The sequence below is a fragment of the Emys orbicularis genome, chromosome 5 (assembly GCF_028017835.1).
Source record: "Emys orbicularis isolate rEmyOrb1 chromosome 5, rEmyOrb1.hap1, whole genome shotgun sequence".
Lineage (NCBI taxonomy): Eukaryota > Metazoa > Chordata > Testudines > Emydidae > Emys > Emys orbicularis.
The window spans coordinates 123,208,037-123,230,770 of NC_088687.1; the positions used below are offsets into that span (position 1 = coordinate 123,208,037).

Consider the following 22,734-nt stretch of genomic DNA (forward strand, 5'->3'; position numbering starts at 1 on the left):
TTAGCATATGCCCAACATGCCTCAGGTGGCACATGACTAGGATTAATTACTGAATTTGGTCCACTGGTTGGGTCATTAGCTTCCCCATCTTGGGCCAGGTACTGTTAGGGAGTGCCGTGAATCCCTGCTATGATCACTTCAAATGACCATTATATATTCTGTGTAAAGAGCTTGGAAGAATTTAGGTACTGCTTAATAAATAATGCCATATGGTCCATGGAAAAGTATAGGACACCAGAGAATGAGCGTTGCAAAACTCAAGAAAATATAGCCTGAATTAATGCTAATTTGTCACAGATCTTACACAATAGATTTCTTCTTTTTTCTTCACAGAATGATAATTGAAAACTTACACAGCATCTTAAATAAACCAGGGACAGCTGGGAAAATCAGTAGATTGGCCTTTTGTGTCTGTTTATAGTAGATTTTGGCAGCAAGCTAGTTGATGCAGTCTCTATAGGACACAGCTATTATGTATTCCAGATGTGCTTGACCTTGAATAAAAAACATATTGCCATAGAGACTGTCAGTTTATATACTCTTAGCACAAGTCATCAGCTACTTTAAAACCTATTTTAAAAAATCAAGTTTCTCCTAATGATTGTTTGTATTGTAGTTCAGTATGGATGTCTAACTTCACTCAGAGGCTTAGATTTCAATTATCAGGATATAGTTCAGGTTGATGTGCCTGGATAGTTCCTAGTAAGAAGAAGGGAGACTTAAAAGATTTTGCTCAGTACTTGCAAATGGACTTTAAATAGACCCCTCCCTGTCACAGTAAATAACTCCCTATCCCAAATATAATTTTCATCTTTGCACACAAACTTTTGCAGTTAAAGATGGAAGACTTTATTCACACTTGGAATAAATTTTTCAGGGGTTTCTTTAGCCAAAAATCCATGTCTAATAACCAGAAATCAAAAAATTAAATAATTAAGCAAAGCTTTGCAAGCCCTTGAATATTTTCACTTACTTCTAAGTAACTGTTGTATTCACAGACATGTCTTGATTGATAGTATCAAGTTAAAGAACAATTCAACTGAAGAAAATTGAAAAACACCCTGTTCTGCTTAAATCCATAAGGGGAACTGTAATCGTAAAAAAAAGCCTGAAACATTTGTTAACTCATGATTCTCTCCAATCAATTAGTTCAAAATAGTGATGACATAGTTTATAATTTGTTGAGGTGTCAACAAAAACACCAGATTGATCCTGTGTGAAATTCGAAATGTACCTTTCCCCATCTACCTTTACTTTAAATGATCATTTTGTTTTCTTGAAGGAAAATTTTTTGGTTTGTATTTATTAAAAAAAAAGAAAACCGTCGTGAGTTTTGGCATGTGATGGTAATGGTTAGATAACGCAGTAGAGTGAATTCCTCCATTTAGCCAATGGCACCAATAATGCTGGTTTCCTTGTATTGCTACATCACTATGCCTCAATGCTGATTCAAAAGAACAATCCCACTGGGTGAGAGGGTAGTTCAGTTGCCATCCATTCAATCCTTGACCTCTCTGCTGAGATTAGCACACTTTGTTGTCAACTAAGGGGATGGCTTTGTGAAGTTGACCTATAAACTCCTGGAGCAGGGGACATGTTAGGGGCAGGGAGGGGGTGTGACAGAGCTCTGCTCCACCATACCAATCATTTACTGGGGTAGGGTCCATTCAAGGCCCCTATGTCAGTGGTGCAATTAAGAGCTGCTCACAGGAAACTCTAAATTGGATTGGGCCAGCCTCTGAGTCAGGGAGCCTTTGTCCTGTAGTAAGCAGAGCTTTGACACAGGAGAGACCATGTCCCATCATTCCCCCATTTGTGCTATAACTGAGCAGGATGCTTTAACAATGGGATGGCTACTCCTTTATCCAACTTTGAGACCGTAATCTTATCTCTTAGAAAGTATGGGACAAGTGGGGAGGTGAGGGGAATATATCTGCAATGGAATAATATATTTGGTCCAAATTATGAAAATACATAAATTGCCAAATGCTTTTGGACAATGTGGGAAGGAAAAACATCTGTCAGCTAAATTGCTGAGAAACATTGCTGTGTTAGCAATCTGATGTAATTTCATAATAGTTTTCATTATGCTCAGACTAGCACAAATCTAAATCATGCAAATTGTTGTACATATGCTCTCAGTCTGCCTTCATCAGCAGTCTCCTTGTCTTGAAAGCGAGGCTGATACAGTACTTAGGTGATGTTTTAGTAAACTTTTGATAAAGTGATGTACAGATGTTTCAAACAAAGCCTCCTGCAAGTACTGTTATTTGCTGGGCCACTGGGAATGAACAGGTGCAAACAAACCACATTGCCAAATTCTGGCTCCAGGCCATATTATGCTTAAAAAGCCATAGCTAGGAGGGAAATCAGAGTATAACTTCTGTGCCCCAATTCTGACTTTTCCAAAATCCATTAAGTTGACACTCAGAAATTAATGTGTACCAGTGTAGGAGTCAAAGGTGAAGAGTGTCAGCATTTGATCATCTTTGTTCTCTCCCTCACTAATACTATTAAAGATTACAGATGAAGAAGGCATTTCCAAAAGTGGTGAGTCAGCACCATGGGACACCAGATGACTCAGCAAGAATGTTAGCCATCAATTATGTTATGAGTCTTTATAAGTGGAACATGTATAGGTCCTCAAAGAGGCACCAGCATGGCTCTATTGTCCTATCCTTTCTGTGGATCTAAGTTGACCAGAATTTGTGTATGTAAAAATGCCTGAGTATTCATGGATGCCATGCATTGAGTTAATCCCTCTGAAATAAATGTTAATTTTTTTTGCGAAATAGATCATACAGTGCTATTTACATCTTCAGAACACTTACATTACATTATGATGCTCATTTGTACAAAAGGGCAAGCAGGTCAAGTGACTTGGTCAGTGTCACAGAGGGTATCCGTATCAGTTCCAACAGTAGAATTCAGTCACTTGTTCCCATTTCTGTGCTCCGGCGACTAGGTCATGACGCTTAGATCTTTCAGGGAACCTGAAATTCTACCTTTGTTTGTCAGGAGAGACTACTTTCCAGGAGCTGTTACTCTCCAGGTCTCCGTAAAAGCTGTCACACCAGTCAAATAAACTAGCCACCAAATTCAGCTTCACTTCATTGAGGTATATTGTATTCATATAGTAGACTGTGGCTTATGAAAAAGAAATGCATAGTGTGGAGTACAGGGAAAGAGGGAACCCTCGGCAGCTGAGGGTGGGACAAGAAGACAGATGATTTCTCAGGCTATGTGGACATACTGCTGATTACGCTCTCTGATTTCCAGTAAAAGTGATATTGCTTGCTTTTGAGATTTAAACATCTGGAGGTCATTAAAAGTACAATAGATTACAATACGTAGGACATTTGCTTAGGCTACAGGACAGCAATTGCCATAAGTGATCTTGCTCTAATGTATGCTGCAACTTCATTTAGTAAATTAGACTGCCAAAAATCTCTCATAAATTTAAAAAGTAAAATTCTGTCATTATTACTCTGACAGCAATATTCTTTAGTAAACAAAATTACTAGCAAAAACCAATCAAACATTTTACATTCATGAAAGTTAGAACTAGTTTAACATATGGTAATTAGTTTCTCATTATCACACTGCAGTTCATAACACTGTATTTTCAGTAAAAATCTCTGATTTGGTATAAAAATGTGCATTTGGCTAAAACTTGACAGATAATATCCCAACCCAACAGCAGACTTTATTTTAACATCACCAAAAAACTGTTAAGCGCATATCTACTCAGAATGATGCTACAAAGGTCATTCTCCTGGCCTGGTGCTTGGACCAGGTCACCCCTCTCTTTGCATTCCTCATCTGGCTCCCCCTTCTCTGGTTCAACAAACGTAAGCTGTTTGTCTTCACTTTCAAGGCCATTAATGCTCTATACCCACCCTATGTATAATTTCTCATTCACTACTAAAATGTTGACTCCCGCCTCCAATTGGCCACTTGTTAAACTTCCTAAAAATCAGCATCTTGTTTTCTCTCACATTGCCCTTATGCTTGGGAGGAGCTCCCAGCAAACGTCTGCACAGCATTTCTTTTCCTGCAAAGGGGACTGCTCCCTAACCTCAGGAAGAACCCGAAGAATGCCAAGGTAGCCCCCAAAGAATAGAATGAAATGAAATATTTGGGGTCTATTTCTTAATGCACATGCAAATCATTCTCTGATTTCATATGAAATCCTCCTACATTGAGCAGTGAGCCTGGCAACAGAACTGAAACATGGATGGAAAAGGCCATAGAAAAGGCCTAAAGCCTAAAGTATACAGGCAAAAACACAGTAGAATGGGCATGTCTGATGTGGGGAAAGCTCTATGTGGCCACTTTGTGCTATGCCTACCTCTAGCCACTACAGGCAGCCCATTATGGACACACAAATTACAAAAACAACGAGGAGTCCTTGTGGCACCTTAGAGACGAATACATTTATTTGGGCATAAGCTTTCATGGGCTAGAACCCACTTCATCAGATGCATGGAGTGGAAAATACAGTAGCAGGTATAAATACACAGCACATGAAAAGATGGGAGTTGCTATGTCAAGTGGGAGGTCAGTCTAACGAGACAATTCAATTAACAGTAAGATACCAAGGAAGGAAAAATCACTTTTATAGTGGTAATGAGTGGCCTATTTCAAACAGTTGACAAGAAGGTGTGAGTAACAGTAGGGGGAAATTAGTATGGGGGAAATTAGGTTTTGTAATGACCCAACCACTCTCAGTCTCTATTCAGGCCTAATTTGATGGTGTCTGCAGTTTCACATTGGAGTCTGTTTCTTAAGTTTTTTTTATTGAAGAATCGCCACTTTTAGGTCTGTTATTGAGTGACGAGGGAGATTGAAGTGTTCTACTGGTTTTTGAATGTTATAATTCCTGATGTCAGATTTGTGTCCATTTATTCTTTTGCATAGAGACTGTCCGGTTTGGCCAATGTACATGGCAGAGGGGAATTGCTGGCACATGATGGCATATATCACATTGGTAGATGTGCAGGTGAACGAGCCCCTGATGGTGTGGATGATGTGGTTAGGTCCTGTGATGGTGTCCCTTGAATAGATATGTGGACAGAGTTGGCACCGGGGTTGGTTACAGGATTTGGTTCCTGGGTTGGTGTTTTTGTTGTGTGGTGTGTAGTTGCTGGTGAGTATTTGCTTCAGGTTGGGGGGCTGTCTGTAAGTGAAGACTGGCCTGTCTCCCAAGGTCTGTGAGAGTGAGGGATCGTCCTTCAGGATAGGTTGTAGATCCTTGATGATGCACTGGAGAGGTTTTAGTTGGGGGCTGTAGGTGATGGCTAGTGGCGTTCTGTTACTTTCTTTGTTGGGTCTGTCTTGTAGTAGGTGACTTCTGGGTACCCTTCTGGCTCTGTCAATTTGTTTTTTCACTTCGCCAGGTGGGTATTGTAGTTTTAAGAATGCTTGATAGAGATCCTGTAGGTGTTTGTCTCTGTCTGAGGGATTGGAGCAAATGCGGTTGTCTCTTAGCGCTTGGCTGTAGACAATGGATTGTGTGATGTGGTCTGGATGAAAGCTGGAGGCATGAAGGTAAGTATAGCGGTCAGTGGGTTTCCGGTATAGGGTGGTGGTTATGTGACCGTCGCTTATTAGCACTGTAGTGTCTAGGAAGTGGATCTGTTGTGTGGACTGGCCCAGGCTGAGGTTGATGGTGGGGTGGAAATTGTTGAAATCCTGGTGGAATTCCTCAAGGGCCTCCTTCCCATGGGTCCAGATGATGAAAATGTCATCAATGTAGCACAAGAAGAGTAGGGCCGTTAGGGGACGAGAGCTGAGGAAGCGTGGTTCTAAGTCAGCCATAAAAATGTAAATTCTAGATATGCACATTTACATAATAGCTTGTACCAATTTTGAAAGCATTGAATTGTAAATGTAACCCTTCTATTTGCAGTTTCAAGCAATAATGACCAGGTTCAGGTGAAAATTGTCATACTTGTGATACTTTAACTCATGATACCATGAGGAGGAAAGTGTGAAAACTGCCTAATATGACTTAATAAATTAGTTTAATCTGAGACTACAAACACTAATATGCATTAATTATAATTGTAGTTGTTGTGTGATATCACTACAGGACAGTGTGAATACCTTAATGTGTCTAATGTCTTCTGTGTTTAATGTTAATGGTTTATAAATACCTTCCTGGGGTGAAAATACCAGGTACTAAAGAACTTTTAGTCTAGTGGAGAAGGGCATAACAAATTAAAGCCAGATGAATTCAAATTAGAAATAAAGGTAAATGTTTTAACAGTGAAGGTGATTAACCAGTGGAGCAGACTATCAAGCGTGGTGGTCTCCATCTCTTGATGTCTTCAGATCAAGATTGGATGCCTTTTTGGAAGATATGCATTAGTTAAAGTTATTGGCCTCAATATAAGGGTAACTGGATGAAATGCTCTGGCCTTTGTTATGCAGAAGGTCAGACTAGATGATCTAATGGTCCTGTTTGGCTTTAAATATGTATGAAACCTTCCACGCTGAATTTCCTGAGTTTATAATGCTTGTTTTGGTGATAAATACATAATTCCTTTAATGTTTTTTCCTCTTGAATCATTGATAAGCACTCTCAACCGTAACACCATTTAAATTAATTTTTTTTGTCTAGGAATATATCCGGGTCCCTGTAGTCTTGATCCAGTTAGATGTTAGGAGGCATTTGAATCCAGAACAAAGAGCAAGTTCATTTCACAAACAGTACATCAACTAAAAAACAGGAGTATAGAGCGTGGCAAGAGTAGAGTCCCTACAGTGAATTATTCTGGTGGGGCAGATGCTTTGAGCCCTGCACGGATACAAAATTTGTATCCACATCCAATCCGCAATCTGCAAAAATGGTCTGCGGATATCTGCAGAGAAAGTGGATATCTGCGGATTTGCAGGGCTCTACAGATGCTGTCCTTTCTCTGCTCGCATTTTCCCTTTCCTCCTGGAGAGAGACAGCCAGGACAGTCCTGCTGCTGAGAGGCAGATATGTCCCTTATGTGACTCTCCAAATAGAAAGCATGGCTAGGCTCACTCTCCTGATCACACTAGGAGGGGTTGGTTCTCTCCACTGCAGTGGTTGCTGGAGCAGTTGTGGGACAAAGGGTAAGGGTGAACTGGGTCAGCGCATTCTCCCCCCTTTTATCTCCTTTGACTCACTGTGATCCAGGTAAATGAGGCTTCCTAAAGCAGTGCAGGAGAGCTGCTGCTTCCTGCAAGGCTCCATTAAAGTTCAGCCTAGGATTTTTTTTTTTTATTATTTGTTCTTCTCCAAGTGTCGGATACCATGTGCAAAGTTGCACATAGTGAACTTGTACTTCTCCAGTGGTGCATAGAGAAAGACAGAGCAGGTCAGAATCCTGCTTGGGCCATGCTTGGAGCAGCACCCATTTACTGTTAGCAGACACACATCATAGAGAAAGACGGTTCTAGGTGGAGCCAAAGACATGTTGTATCCTTCATCAGCAATGTACTATGCAAAACACATGTATTCTACCTACGCTATAGGAGTGACTCACTTGCTGTGTCTAGCATCCAGAGTGGGGGCCACCATTTGCTTACCCAGGTACCCTCAACACTTGCCTATATCCTCCCTTTCTCTGGTGCAGATTGTGATACCCTCACTCATGTTGAACAGCAAGATACTCCAAACTACATCAACAGACATATTCTCTGAAACCCCTACTCCGACTATCCGGGGCTCAGCGATTATGGTTCTAGTATCTGGGAACTGCTGCTTATGAGGCATGACTTCTTTAAGAATCCAGGAAGTGGAGACGAGAAGGGGAAGGGGAGGAACCCTGGGGGTCAGGGAGAAAAACCTAGAGAGACTGTCAGACCCTTGGAATAAAAGTTTATTCTTGTTTGCATGTAAACCTGAGCAGTGTTCAAATTAATGGAATATCAAAGGGAGATTTGTTCCCTAACTCTGTATTGGAACAATACAGAGCAATGTCTATGTAACCTGGAGGATGTTCTTTCTGACGGTTTTTGAAAGGTCAAAACAAACAAAAATTGAGTTCTCTCCCTTTGTGGGTCAAAAAGAAGTTTGCAAGTGGGAATATTCTCCAGAACATGGATATGTTTTTCTTGGCTGCTGCCTTGAAGTCACACTAGTGAAATCCAGCCAATACTCTGTTCTTAAGTTCTAAATGTTTGAACATTTACAGTTGATAAAAGACATTGAAAAAGCCAAGTGTTTGTGTGGGCTTTTTTTTTTTTTTTAAACTTCATCTGATTAAAAATACTCAGTGAAGTGTATTTCAGGGAGAACAATTTTAAATGGCACCAGCTGTTCTGAAAAGGAGACTTCAGAAATCTTGAACCAGGATTGAACAAAACCATAGGTTGTTTTTCAGTCTTTCCTTTGGGGGAGTCAGAATCACACAGGCATTGCACACACATCTTCTCAAAGCAAGTCCTTTGCTTAAATTACTCCTAAGTGATTGACAACAAAATGGTTTTGTTTCGACAGACAATTTATTTTGGAGCAACAGATTAAATAAAAGCTTGTATGTGGGACTCAACCAGCAATGGCTGGAGAACCAATTCCTCAAAAGAGTTGAAGTAGAGAGTCGCAAAATATTTGTGCAGTGACAGCCTGACATTGTAATTTAATAGTTTGCATTCTGGTGCTACATTGTCAGGATTCAATTTTAATTGACATGATCTATTGCTGCAACACACCATGCAACAAAATGTTAGGGAATCACATCCCAATTATTGTGTACCTTCAATTGTATGCATTTTTTTTCTCCCTGCTGTTGAGTGGGGAGTGTGGGTAGGAGCAGGTTTTTCTTTCCTTTACCTCCTACCCCCTTAGGAAGAAGGGGAAGTATTCTGGAGGCTTTCGTCCATTTCTTCATCATTAGCAGCAGGCAGCATGGGGAATGCTCTTCTGATTGGTTCTCCACTCATTTATATTGTACCTGAGACCTGGCAGGGAACAAGGTCTGATCAAACCAGAAAACTCCATGGAAGTTATATACAGGGCCCTAAAAAGCTGAATGTGACACCGGTTGTGTAACACCGGTTTATACCTTCATAAGATTTACTAAGCAAACTGCCTTTGCTTGAGTATAGTGTTTTTCTGGGAGAGGTAATTCTTGATGCTATTGCAGATTTCTTGAAATATGCGAGACGGTCATGATTTGTATCTCTGCATAAATTATTTTACCAGAAGTATATGTGTTAAGGGATCTATCCAGCAGGACAGTTGGTCTCTTCCCTTATTCCACTTGCTCATTTTGGGCCATAACTGCTGACAGTCTCCATGTGTCCCAATCCCAATATTTAAATGCAAGAAGGCTGGAATAGGATTAGAATTATGGGTACAGAGAGAACCTTAATCCTGAATGTGGTGAGTTTATGGATTTGTTATAACTAGTGTTTTATTAATACACATTGATTATACTATTAAGTCAGGGAACACACTAAGATGAAGAGTCCGTGTCTTCTCCAAGCAAAACGTCATTTTTAAATACCATCAGCGTAGTCAGTGCTGTACAAGACCTAAACCAAGCCACTCCCTGTACCAAGGCACTTATCTAAAAGGTCTACACAGAGAAAAGAAAGGAGTAACTTGGAGGATTTGATTGTTAACCATTGACTTGGCAGTAATGCAGCAAAAGTGAGGCTTTAGGAGATGTGGAGGAGAGGTTGGTGAAGCAGGATGAGCAGGGCTTTCTGTGCATAGGGGGGAGCAAGGAGCAATGCATGAAGATGAGTGGGTGAAGGAGATGATCCTCTATTGCCAGCAAGCACTGTGATTATTTAACAAATTCAAAGATTCAGATACTTTGGGGACAGACATTTCCTTAGTACTGTGAGAATTTTTATGGCCATAATTTTTGAAGGAATGTAACCATGTGCACCTTCACTGGAAGCTGTTCTAGCCAGACACTGACAAATGCAGTGAATAAAATCCTAATGGAAGCACAGTTTGCTTGTGCCATACTTCAGTAGACAGACTCACGCTGTGTGAAGGCTGAAAAAACACAGCCAAGCTGCAAATCTAACAGGAAAAAGTCACAGTAGCCAACAGAAATCTTGTTCACAGAGAAAATTTCACCCCTCTCTTCGTACCATGAAAGGAAAACTCCCTTATTGCATATTACAAATCTGTGTCTTTATAGCTTGAGGAAAAGAGATTCTGTCTGCTTCTTTTCACACTGAACTAGTTCTAAGCAGCCTGCTGTGATCACAGCTGACCTCACTCACTCTGTCTGTCTCAGATTATGCTCAGTCACACACACATCTCATGCTTTGATGCTGAACTCCCTCTTGAGCTCAATATGCTCCTTAAACCAATCTCCTACTAATGAGAATAAGGACATCTGAAACTTCAGTGGAGTCCATGAAGTGACACATATATGAGGAGAAACAGGCTGCTGGGTTTATATTTTGTAGTATCAAAGAGAAGGATGCTCATCTTGATAAATGTACAATAAGTGCTTTAATATTAAATCACCCCCAAGGCCGGAAAGCACCCTGACCCACATTGCATCCTCCTGCAGAAAACCCCATGGATGGGGCCAAAGAACAGCAAACTTTGCGAGTGTCACCTGGCAGAATTTATTATGAGCATACCTCAAGAGGGAGGAGCAGATGTGACATCAGGGGAATCATTCCATCTATTCTTGGGGATGGAACCCACCCATAATCCACAGAGATTGTAGCCCATTCTGCAGGGATGGTTGAATTTCCATTGGCTCGCTCATCCTTTCCCCTGGCAAATGGCAGCACAGCTCTTGTTGCCAAGTCCCCACTCTCTTGCAGCAAGGCTGTTAACCTGCTTCAAATAGCACTAACTCCTGCTAGGAGAACCAAGTGTTGAATGGATGCTAGTGTCTTAGACCAGTGGTCTCCAAACTTTTTTGATTGCGCACTCCTATCAGTAAAAATTTTTTGAGCACGCACCCCCTGCCATGCCGAAGCGCTCCAAAAAAAAAAAAAGCGCTCCTTCTGCCGCGCACCCCCAAGGATACTCTTGCGCACCCCCTGGGGTGCGCGCACCCCACTTTGGAGACCACTGTCTTAGACTCCAGAAAGCTCCCATATTCTCAAACATGCTCCCTTCTGTAAGAGGGCATCACTAGAGAAGCCTCTGCATGGCGCAAAGGTGGGGTAGGGACAGGTATATTTGTGTTCCCCACAATAGTGTCTCACCCCTCCACTTGGGCAAAGGTATTGTCTGCATAGTAGGTCCCATCAGGCACATTAGTGAAGGAGATGCTCCCGCCCCCTGGGCAAATGGAAGTTTTCAGTGCTGGGAAAGGGATATAAAAGGGTTTTAATCGATTGTGCAGTCAGACCTGCAGAAACAGGTTGTCACAAAGGGAATAGTTTTAAAGTGCATTTGGTATTCGGTAGTTTTACAGACAAACACAAACCAGGAAAATAGGAATAGCTTGGAGATGTCATGGTTATGGGGTAGGTTGTGCTTTAGACCCCTTTATTCCCTCTTGAGTGCACCTGCCAGGTGACAGCCTTAGCTTCCTCCATCTCTCTCAATGGATGGAACCCCTTGGTTCCACCTCTCCAGGATCTCTGGGTGGCAGCCCAACTGTTTCTCTATCCTTGTAACATAACTGGCCCATTTAGTACCTGTAAACTCTTTTCCCCCAGAGGCTTGTGATCAGCTGCTAATTAAGTGACTCAAGCAGCTTCTTCAAAACAAAGCATGCTTTATTCATCAAAGGTACACAGCAAGCACTAAGAAAGGATAAGATGAGAAAAGGCCTGGTTCTTACCTACTCTTAGGCTAGGTCTATACTGGCAATTGAACGACAAAACTTTTGTCTTTCAGAGGTGTTTAACCCCCCCCCCCCCCCCGAAAGACAAACGATTTGCCGCGACAAATGCCAGTGTGAACAGTGAACGGTGTGTTGTCGGCAGGAGAGTGCTCCCACTGACAACGCAAACGCTGCTCATTGGGGGTGGAAGTTTTTTGTCGGCAGGAGAGCTGACAAACACCGGCTACACTGCACAACTTTTAGCGGCACAGCCATGTTGCTAAAAGCTGTGTAGTGTAGACATAGTTTTACTGACACTTTATTCTTTCCTTCCTAGTGTTGGATAAGTTCCACTAAGCCAGAGCCTCCCTTCCAGCCCCGCCATACTGCTGGTTCTCAGCCAGTGGAATGCATACCGCTGGGGGTACACAGAGGTCTTCCAGGGGATACCTCAACTCATCTAGATATTTGCCTAGTTTTACAACAGGCTACATTAAAAAGCACTAGCAAAGTCAGTACAAACTAAAATTTCATAGACAGTGACTTGTTTATACTGCTCTATATACTGTACACTGAAATGTAAGTACAATATTTATATTCTAATTGATTTATTTTATAATTCTATGGTAAAATGAGAAAGGAAGCAATGTTTCAGTAATAGTGTGCTGTGACACTTTTTTGTATTTTTATGTCTGATTTTGTAAACAAGTAGTTTTTAAGTGAGGTGAAATTTGGGGTATGCAAGACAAATCAGACTCCTGAAAGGGGTACAGTAGTCTGGAAAGGGTGAAAGCCACTGCTCTGCAGCATCCTCTATGCCAGGCTCTGTCAGATTCTTCTCCAGCTGCTGCTGCCCACTTTGCACCCTTCCCCCTAGGCAGGGATCTTTAAGGTTTTAATATCACTTTTGATCCTAAGTTCAAGCCTGGGAAGAATAAATCTTGCTAGCTTAGTTGGAGCCAGGCAGGTGCGTAGTCTCTCAGTTAATAGCTTCCCAACTGTTTCCTCAAACACCATTAGTATCAGGGGTACTGGAACAGGGGGTGTCCATGGTCCCTCCATGGCTGCGTGAGGGGGTGGCACGGGGCCACGGTGGGCCCCCCCTTTTAGGGAGTTTCTGCCATTCCTGCTTTGTAGTCTCTGTGATATTCTTATCTTTGCCATTGTTCCATTTCCTTTCGGCTTCCCTCTGCCAACAGCCTCCTTTGATTTAACTCTATGCACACAGGCAGAATAATATCACAAGTGCCTCAGTGCTTGTCTACACTGGCACTTTACAGCGCTGCAACTTTCTCGCTCAGGGGTGTGAAAAAACACCCTGAGTGCAGCAAGTTTCAGCGCTGTAAAGCACCAGTGTAGACAAATGCACCAGTGCTGGGAGCTGCACCCCTCGTGAAGGTGGGTTTTTTTAGAGCACTGGGAGAGCGCTCTGCGGCGACTACACAAGCCATGTTAAAGCGCTGCCGCGGCAGCGCTTTAAAGTTGCCAGTGTAGACTAGCCCTCAGTTAACTTGGCTGATATCTATCAAAAATACTACAGATATTTTCCTTATCGCCACTCAAACATTGCTTTGTTAGATGTGTTCAGAGTGAAAGTGGATAGATAGACTCCATTTCTACTGAGACTTGGGGGTGGACTTTATTTTCATAAAATAAAACATGAAGACAAAGACAGCCTTACAATGAGACACGTAGCCTGAGAACATAACAGACACAGTAGATTTTTGCAAACTTATCCACAGGTACCAAACCAAGGCAAACATGTATTATTTAATGCCTTGTAAAAGAAGCAGAATGCTTTTAGCAACATTAAATGCTGCAGTAGTAATTGAGTCTCTGCCATGTGATTTAGTACAGGATGCCAAATTTCATTACATCTCTCCATGCTGCCATTAAACTCTGTAAATTAATCTCTCACTTGACAGTTAATTCCAGCTACTCCCAAATGCTCCCTTCAAAAGATCTCCAGAACCATTGAATAATTTTTGAATCTATAAGAAAAGGACATTCCATTAATATGAACATACAGCAACATTAAATTTAAAGAGATACCAGTCACTGCTCCATGTACTCCTACGTTAATAGTTATTAAAACACCTACACAGAAACACTAGGACCCAGATCCACAAAGGGACTTAGGCACCTTGACAATCACTGGAATCTTTAACCTTGGGTAAAGCACCTAGACTATAGGGATACAATGCATGGGGGGAGAGAGGTGATGGACAGTGGGATTCACAAAGGCTTATGGGAGATGCTGATGAAATGGGTTTTGCCTAAACCATGTCCCTCTTACAGAGTTGGGTCTCTATCTATGCTTGAAATCCACAGCCAGGAACCCTGAATTAGAGTCAGGGGCCTAAGCCAGTCTTGTTTGCCTAAAAGCAGCTGGGCGGGGATGGGGGGGGGGAGAACAGGATGAGGAGGAACCAGCTTCCCTTATAACCTCTGGCCTAGTAGTAGGGAACTCCCACGAGATATGGGAGACCCAGTTCAACTCCCCCTCATCTGCCTGATGAGCAGGGATTTGAACAGAGGTCTCCTGCCTCTCAGGGGAGAGCCCTAACTACGGGGCTAAAGAGTGTAAGGGAGCTTTTGCTGTCATTCTTGCTCCTGCAGTTGTGTGTGACATTAGGTATGTTCTGAGCATGCCTGCTGGATTGGGCCCAGAGGTGAGATATGCAGAACACCTGGTTTGAGGATCATGCTGGGGCACAGGTATGAGCTAGGCATCCAGGTGCCTGCCCAAGGCAGCAGTGTGCGTGCCCAGGGGCAGCAACTTAGGCACCTAGGGGATTTTTACAGCAAAAATATAGGTGCCAAGTAAGTTTAGGTGCCTATAAGCAGAGGCTCCAGGGACAGGAGAAGGGTCATTGCCCCTTCCTGCTTTAGAGAACCTGAACTTGGTGGGGGCGTAAACTGCGGGAGAGACAAGGAGCCCCTGACCAGAGTGAGGTGGTGTAAGGAACCCCTTCCCTGCTGGCATGACGGAGGGGTGGTGGGGCCAAATTTGTGTGATTGGCGTTGCAACTGGGTGCGTGGCCTCCCTCCATTTTGGAGTCCTTCTGTTGCCCCTGCCTGCAGGGTTAGGCAGCAGCGGAGTGGGGGGTGGTGGTGGTGTTGTGAATTGCAGTAGCACCTAAATCTGGGGTTTAGGTGCCTTAGTATCTCTTGTGGATCTGGGCCTAGGTGCCCTGATAATAAGGGCTTATCTTCATTATGGGAGAGATCGATGCTGCTGCAATCGAGGCAGTGGGTGCCGATTTAGCAGGTCTAGTGAAGACCCACTAAATGGATAGCAGAGCGCGCTCCGGTCAACCCCAGTACTCCACCTCTCCGAGAAGAGTAAGGGAAGTCGACCGGAGAGCGTCTCCTGTCGATACAGCGCAGTGAAGACACTGGGGTAAGTAGACCTAAACTATGTCGACTCCAGCTACGTTATTCACATAGCTGGAGTAGCGTAACTTAGGTCGACTTACCCCAGTAGTGAAGATATGCCCTCACTTACGCCCAGGTCCTTAAAGGTATTTAAGCACCTAACTTGCACTGAAATTAATGGGAGTTAGGTTCCTAAATACCATTGAGGATCTGGGTCTAAGCACCCACAAGCCTTTTTAACAAAATCTTATCTATATAACAAACTCAGCACACCAGCGTGAGAAAACAGATCCTTTCCATCCCTTACTGTATCAGGAACTTTCCTTCAACGGTCTCCAAAAATCTCTATCAAATAATGGCTTTTGAAACATGCTGAAAGTCATCAAATCTGGGCTATTTCAGTGCATGTTCCATAATCCCAGGACCCTTACAAAGAGCCTCCTCTTAAGGAGGGTTCAGCTCAAATGCTTCTAATTACCCCCGCTGTGGCAGTATGTCATGGGGAGGGCGGGGGGAAGAGGCGATCACTCAAATAGGTAGATTCCAAACTTCATTGGTCACATGCCCTCATGAAGGTGTTGGTTATTCCCCCAGCCTATGCATGTATACCCCTCGGATCACCTATCCCCAAGCACCTGTCATCTAAACCTGCTCTGCATGAATATGTGAACAAACCAAGGTTCCAGGAGATGCTGTATATACTCTGAACAGTGATTAGGTGGGCTCTTTAAAATTCACCCGTTCTTATCCCCCTTTTATGAAATCTCCAAATGAGATTCATTTCTCAAGCTCTTTTTATGCTATATCTTTTTCTTCCCATGCACATTATTCTTTCAGTTTGCACACAGCTCTTCCACCCATGTTTGAAATTTATTATTATTTTTGTCTTACCAACATAGTTCTGGGAAGAGGGTTTGCTAGTTGACTGTGGCACCAGAGCCAGGTGGTGGAGGCCAAAATTACTGTCTGTCTCTTGCTCTTACAAAGACAGAACTATTATTTAGTTCGTCTTTTTTAATTTTTTTCGCCAGAGTGGTGAATTTTAAAAGAATAACTGTAATATGGCTAATGAAAATTTCCCCTAAGTCATATGTGCACTGATGTGATATAGCAAATATTAGTTCTATGTATAACTGTGTAAGTGTTTATAGGGTATACATCAGTGGTGCCCATCTTTAGTGGTTTTTTTTAAAAAGTATTTCATGTTAAGAAGTCTGAATTTCAGTATATTTCATTTGGGAACAGCTGATATTTAAAAGAAAAATCAAATCTCTCAAATGACCGACCCACAGCCATCAAGTTATGCATATACCATAGTTAATTTCTGTAGTTACATATGAGTTATCCTATTTTTCCCCACTTCTTCCCTCCTGTTAGTTGTGGTTTCACATTTAATTGTAAACTCTTCAGAGCAAGGACTATGTCTTCCTGTGAGTTTGTCCAGAACTTAGCATGATGGGGTTTCAGTTCTGATTGGTGTGCTACCACAATCCTAATAATAAATATATTAATAGGACCATGCGTTGGGGTATTTGCGCTGTGTGCTAACTGGCCGTACCTTTGACATGCCCATTATCTCTCTCTCTTCTCCTGTGGAGACCAATCACACAAGTCACATTGATGGGGAGAACTGGGATGCACAGTTCCCTTGGTGGTCACTCAGATATTTGCTCATCAGCGTAGTAGGAACACACAGCATTAATGTAGGCTTTTGATACTAATCATGACTGGGCCTCTGCTGTATATTTAAAGTTATTGTAACATTTATACAAACAAAAATAGTACAATTGCAAGAGTCCCTGCCTTCTGTGTGTATGGATCTAAGCATAGTACTGCTACTTCTGCTTCTGTGGAACAGTGTTAAAATTCTGTCTATGGGATGATGCCACCTATTGGATAGTCTTAGAATTAATAAGATGAAGCAGTTCAAAGAAAAACAATTCTGATATGCATGAGGAGTTTTAATAAATCTGCCCATGTTTACATCTATTTTATATAAACCAGTTGCTAGAAGAAAGTTTCTGTTGGGACATTCTGAATTTCGGTGTACTGCTACAAAAATGAAAGGATGTTGCTAGAAAAAGCAGTTGGGAAAAGAGAGCTTGGATCCTCTGCCACACAACTGGAAAGGGAAAATGAAGAATAGGAAAAAAAAAAAAGAAAATGAGAACTACAGGCAGGGCTTAAAATAAGAAGTTTTCACTTTGCGGCACTTTAAACTAATCTCTTGAATTGCCCTTAGCAACCTAAACTGAAACTTTAAAAGGTTTCTGCTTTGGAAAATGTACTTTGAGATTCTCTGAGAGCACACTGTTAAAAATGAAATGCCCTTTCAATGGCTTTTCCAGCAGTGAAACACCTCCCACGTTTGATCTGATTTTGGTGAAACTTTAGAAGGAGCAATATAACTACTTGATCATATGGCAAAAACTAAAAATACCACTTTATTCTTTACTTTGATTAAATGTATTCTAGTAATATTTGCATACAAAAAACCAGCACAATAACAGTTATTAAATATTTGAGTCATGACACTATAAAGACTTACAAACTTTGGAATTCTGGCATAGAAACACTTCATCAGAATCATAAGTGTAGAGCTGGAACAGAATGGTGACAATTAAAAAAAAATCCACTAAGGTTTGGTCCTGCTCCCATTGAGAGTCAATGATAAAACTCCCATTGACTTTAATGGCACAGGATTAAGCCCTGAATCCTAGACACCTTCCTAACAAATAGTTCCCCTGGCCTGAACAGGACAGCTCATGTGAGTACGGTGAGCAGGATTTGGTCCTAGATCAGTTCAGAGTAACTGGGAGATCATACAGTATAGAAAAGCAGGCAGTATCTTTCCAGATTTTAATTTAAAAATATAAAATATTCAGCACTTCAAAAACTTACTAGTGGCTCTTCATTTGCAAAGGAAACTACTCATTACTTGGGGAATATTTACTAAACATATACAAAGAATGGTTCTCCCGCAGCTGCAGTAATTATCATTCTACTTTCTTGTCCCTGACTAAATGTCTACAACATCTGGCAACAGAAATCATTTTGTTTATTTTTAACAACCCACTTCCAGATTACTGGACTAAATTTGGACGTGAAGGAAGCAGGTGCAGCTCCAACATGTGTTGACTTGCACCAATTGGTCTGCTGAGATTAAAAGCTAACACTATAGGAGGGGAAAAAAAACAAAACATTATAACTACTAGTGAAGTTATACAATCATTTTACATTTGCGTTACCATAAATTAATATAACAATGACAAGTGAATGAGAAACTTTGAACTAGTTATATCTACAGTGATACAAAACTTGAGGATTAATCAAAACCTCAAACTGGAAGTCAATTTATCACATCTCTTGCGTTGAAAGAACAATCAACTATTTTAAACGTTGTGGAACAGATAGTGTAAAGCAGAGTAGCTTCATGGACTTCAAAGAAACTCACTTACTCAATTCCAGTGATGCTATCCTAAGTTTATCCCCACTGAAAATCCTGCCGTGTTCTAAATACCCCTTTGCTTTGCTAATACTCTCCCAGAAACTTGAAAAAGTAAAACTGGCCTGTCTGTTCATAGTTCAAGGTAGACTTTTTTGAATGTTTAACTTCTGTAGCATGCCAGCAATTACAAGACTTTTAGACCCTATTTGCTGACAGGACACTGATGAAAGTAATATTTAGTTTTATATGTACTGAAACTGTGAGAAGCAATTAACTTTAATGAGACTTTTTTCTTTTAATCTGCGACTGATTAACATTAGCATGATTACTATGAACCACATGCAGATGTGTTGCACTGTTCTTGCCATTATGTCAACAGTCCTTAAGATTGGGTCATATCTGATTTCAAACTCATTCTATCTCTTGGCATCTTCTGTATGAAATCTCCTTCATTTTAAATATGTGCTCCTTCCTCTGTGTCTGAAATATGTTATCAATCGTTGCCCTACTGGGCCACTCTTACATGTTTGATTTACATCCTCGACCTCAGCTTGCCGACAAGGGGTTTATTAACACAAAATTCTGCCCACCATGATGGTCTCTCCAGCACCTTGCTGCCTTGAAGGACTATTGTCCACAGATTTTTATACAGCTGCAAAAGAAGAAAAATGTAGATTAACATAAGCAGAAAATCATTTAAATTTCACAAAAGTTTAAACAATTCAAATAAAACCAACTGAAATGGAATTGCAACTGTATTTCTAGGAATACAGAACAAGCACAAGGAATAAGCACAAAATAAAGTGCATAATTACATGAAAGCAAGAACAAAACACATTTGAGATCAGATCTTCAGCTGGGGTAAACTGGACTAGCCCCGTTGACTTAGTTGAGTGAGGCTGATTTGTGCCACCTAAGGATCTGCCCTTTTAACTTTTTAACTGCTATAAAACAATCATGAAGCAAAAGAAAAACAGTGAAAACTCTAGAGTTCTTGATTTCTACTTAATTTTCCTGGTGATTTTTTTTTAAATTCCATCTTTATTTCAGTTATCTCAACAAGCACAGTTCATAGAGGAAAGATGAAATGAAGCTGTGTTTGTCGGAATGTCCATGCCTCTGGAAGTTATAGCTGAAAATACTCTGTTTTTACCCTTCTTTCTATATGTTTTTGGCAAGTTACAGAATTTTTCTCCCAGATGTGAACACTTCTGTTTGAGCATCAGAAATTCCTCTCCCATCAGCACATTGTTAATTCATCAGTCTTTCCCAACTTATTTTATACAGCCCAGCTAAAAGCATTAAATGGGAAATAAATTCTGCAAAAGGCCACTTTAATAGTGTAGATCTGTTGAGCACTAGTCAGGTTACACCTTTTGCTATTTGGAAATATTTCACAGTTAATTTAAACTTTTTAATACCATCCTAGAAAAATGGGAGGAGGTGAGGGAGACCAGATTCTCACCTGGTGTCAATCACAATAGCTTCAATGACTTCAGTGGTGCTACACAAATTTACACTAGCTGAGGCTTTGGTCCTACATGTATGAAAATCAGATCACTGATTTAGGTGCCCAAATAGGAATTTGAGTACCTAAAAGCAGACATGCAAGTGTGAAATTTTGACCACGCAATTGCTGACACTTTTTTTTAAACCAAATTGGTTTGAGGCTCAGTTAATTAATGTTTGTAAAATTCTTTGAGATCCTCCCAATAATGGTGTAAAGCACAGTGGTGGCGGTGTTTATCATTATTTCTGGTCTGTAAGTGTATCTGTTACTTTGCAAGCTAAGGGCTGTCTCAATCCATCACAAGACACTTCCGGACATCATGTTATATACTCTCATTGAATAAATGTGATTCTCTCATGACACACTTTCTGTTAATATCATTCTTGCGGGGTATTGAAAACTGTAGAAATTACAAGCTGTCGCCTTCAAATCCTAAGGGATTTCTTGGTCCTGTTTGCAGGCTAGGGAGCTCTGAGCATGGAGTCTGGATCCTCTGCTGTCAGTCTGCCAAGAGCCAGCCTAGAGAAAGGTGGGGTGAGTTGTGCATCTTTGGCATCTATACCACACACCAATTTCGGCAGCATGTAGTGTATGTGTAGCTACATGCTGCAGTTTAAAGCAGGCTGCGGCCACACTTCGGTATATAGCTACATGTGTCAGTGAAAGGCTCTGGCAGGAAGGAGGCAGCAGGGAAAGGATGAGTGTTTTCCCTGTTGCGTCCCCCACTGCCAGAGACTTTCCCTGCTGGAGTCTTTCCCTGTGGCAGGGAAGGGCTCCAGTGGCAGGGAGTTGCTGGGGCCTTTTCCTGCTGCTGGAGTCTTTGCCTACGGAGGGATGCAACAAGACTCCACGCTGACAGATGCATGGCATGAGTGAGCAGAGAGCATGTAGTGTATGTACTCTGGGTACATTCCTACACCCTTCCCGCATGCTTTTACTTGTTTACTCCATGTCTCACAGTCTATACTGCTATTTCTGTCTGTGCTAGGAGGGCTATGCATGTACGTACACTACACATTGCTGAAAGAATCCTGCAGTGTAGACGTACCCTTAGGGAGCAGCCCCACATTGTGTCTGTTTTTGGTTCTTGTGTGTTAAGGTTCTGGGTTTTAAGAAATAAAGTAGTGTTAGATCTTTCTGGAAGGTTGCAATGTAATTTCTCTGTTTTTAGGCCGTGACCATAACAATTCTTAATTGGAACAAGTTTTAATTTCACTTTGCTCTCATATTAGACATTTTCATTAAAAATCGGGAAAAAAGGGTAAATTACATTCACAGATAACACTAAAATGAGGGTGTTGTGAGCACCAGTGAGGTCAGAGTAATCATTCCTAGAAAGGTTAGAAATATGGGCAAGGAATAAAAACACAAGATTCAAACTGGTAAAGTGAAAGCTATTACATCTGCTGAGACAATAATTTGAAATAGCAACAGAACTAAACAGAAACAACAACCTAGGATGAAAATCTAGCTCCATTACAATCAATCGGAGTTTTGCTATTGACTTCAAAGGGGCCAGAATTTTACTCTTAGGGTGATAATGGATGGCAAATTAGACTATGCTGGGCAAAGTGATAGAGAAGTAAAAAAGACCAGTCCACTTTCGGGGTCTATGTGCATAGGTACAGCATCATGGAACAAGAAGACAGTAACAGAGAACCAGACTCAATGAGTTTGGGAATCAGAAGGGCTGGAAAAGTTAGAAGGATGTTGGAGGCCCTCCAAATATTAAAATATCTAGAAAAGAGATCTTATGGGATGTACAGTAGCTTCTTCAATCCAGGGTATGCACAGATTTCTACCAAAGCAATACATTCTGAACAGTAGCATGTGACTTCCCCATATACTGGAGCATATTCTCAGCTAGTCCAAATTGTCATAGCCCCATTGAAGTCAAAGAAGCTATGATAATTTATCCAGTTACATAAATGCCTTTTTAATTATTAGCTTTACAAACACAGGAAGGCTTCTCTTTACCTCTCCATCAGCTCTGCCAATGGGTGAGTTCAGAATGAAGTCAGGAGGTGCAATGACATCCACCAAGGCAACTGCATCATCTTTCAACTGTTTAAAAACAAAAAGCATAAATTTGGCAGCTCTTCTAGATTTCTATGGTTACCTACGAACAACAAAGCAGTGCTGGAAGCCACCAGCCAATCCACTATCAATACACTCTCTATTCACACTATTTTTGTCTTTCTTCCAGAGCAATTAAAAAAAAAAAAAAAAGACCCAACTCGGTATTTTAGAAGTTTTCCATGCTTTCCTTAAAAGCATTAAATTTTATTTTCATCTAGGCAGTACTGTGTATGTCTATACAAACTGATTAACACACAGCTCATTCATTAACATACAATTTCCAGATTCTTCTTCTTTACAATTCATATTTTGCCTGGTCAAAATGTGTGCTAGCTTGAAAAGCTACGGGTTGAGAAAAAAATAACACAGATAATATTTATGAGCAGAGATGATAATGAAATAAATAGAATGGCATTGCTGCTCTCAAGTGTTTTATTGGCCTCCCATATCATCCAATAAACACATTACTTCAGATGAAATCCAGAGCATCTTCTTCCAAGAATTTCCCCTCAAAATATGAAATATTACTTTCTTTGAGCTCTTGTAGAATACTCAGGATTTGATCCAATGCTACTAGCCTTCCC

At 41.2% G+C, this 22,734-nt stretch overlaps 1 protein-coding gene across 1 annotated transcript in view; it reads right to left on the reverse strand.

Annotated features, from left to right (window-relative positions):
- Positions 1-19,093: 19,093 nt before the first annotated feature.
- ACOX3 (acyl-CoA oxidase 3, pristanoyl) overlaps positions 19,094-22,734 on the reverse strand; it is a 58,268-nt gene continuing 54,627 nt past the window's right edge. Inside the window, 2 exon segments of the mRNA XM_065405067.1 lie at positions 19,094-19,213; positions 22,049-22,135. Coding sequence (XP_065261139.1) covers positions 19,094-19,213; positions 22,049-22,135 — 207 coding nt within the window.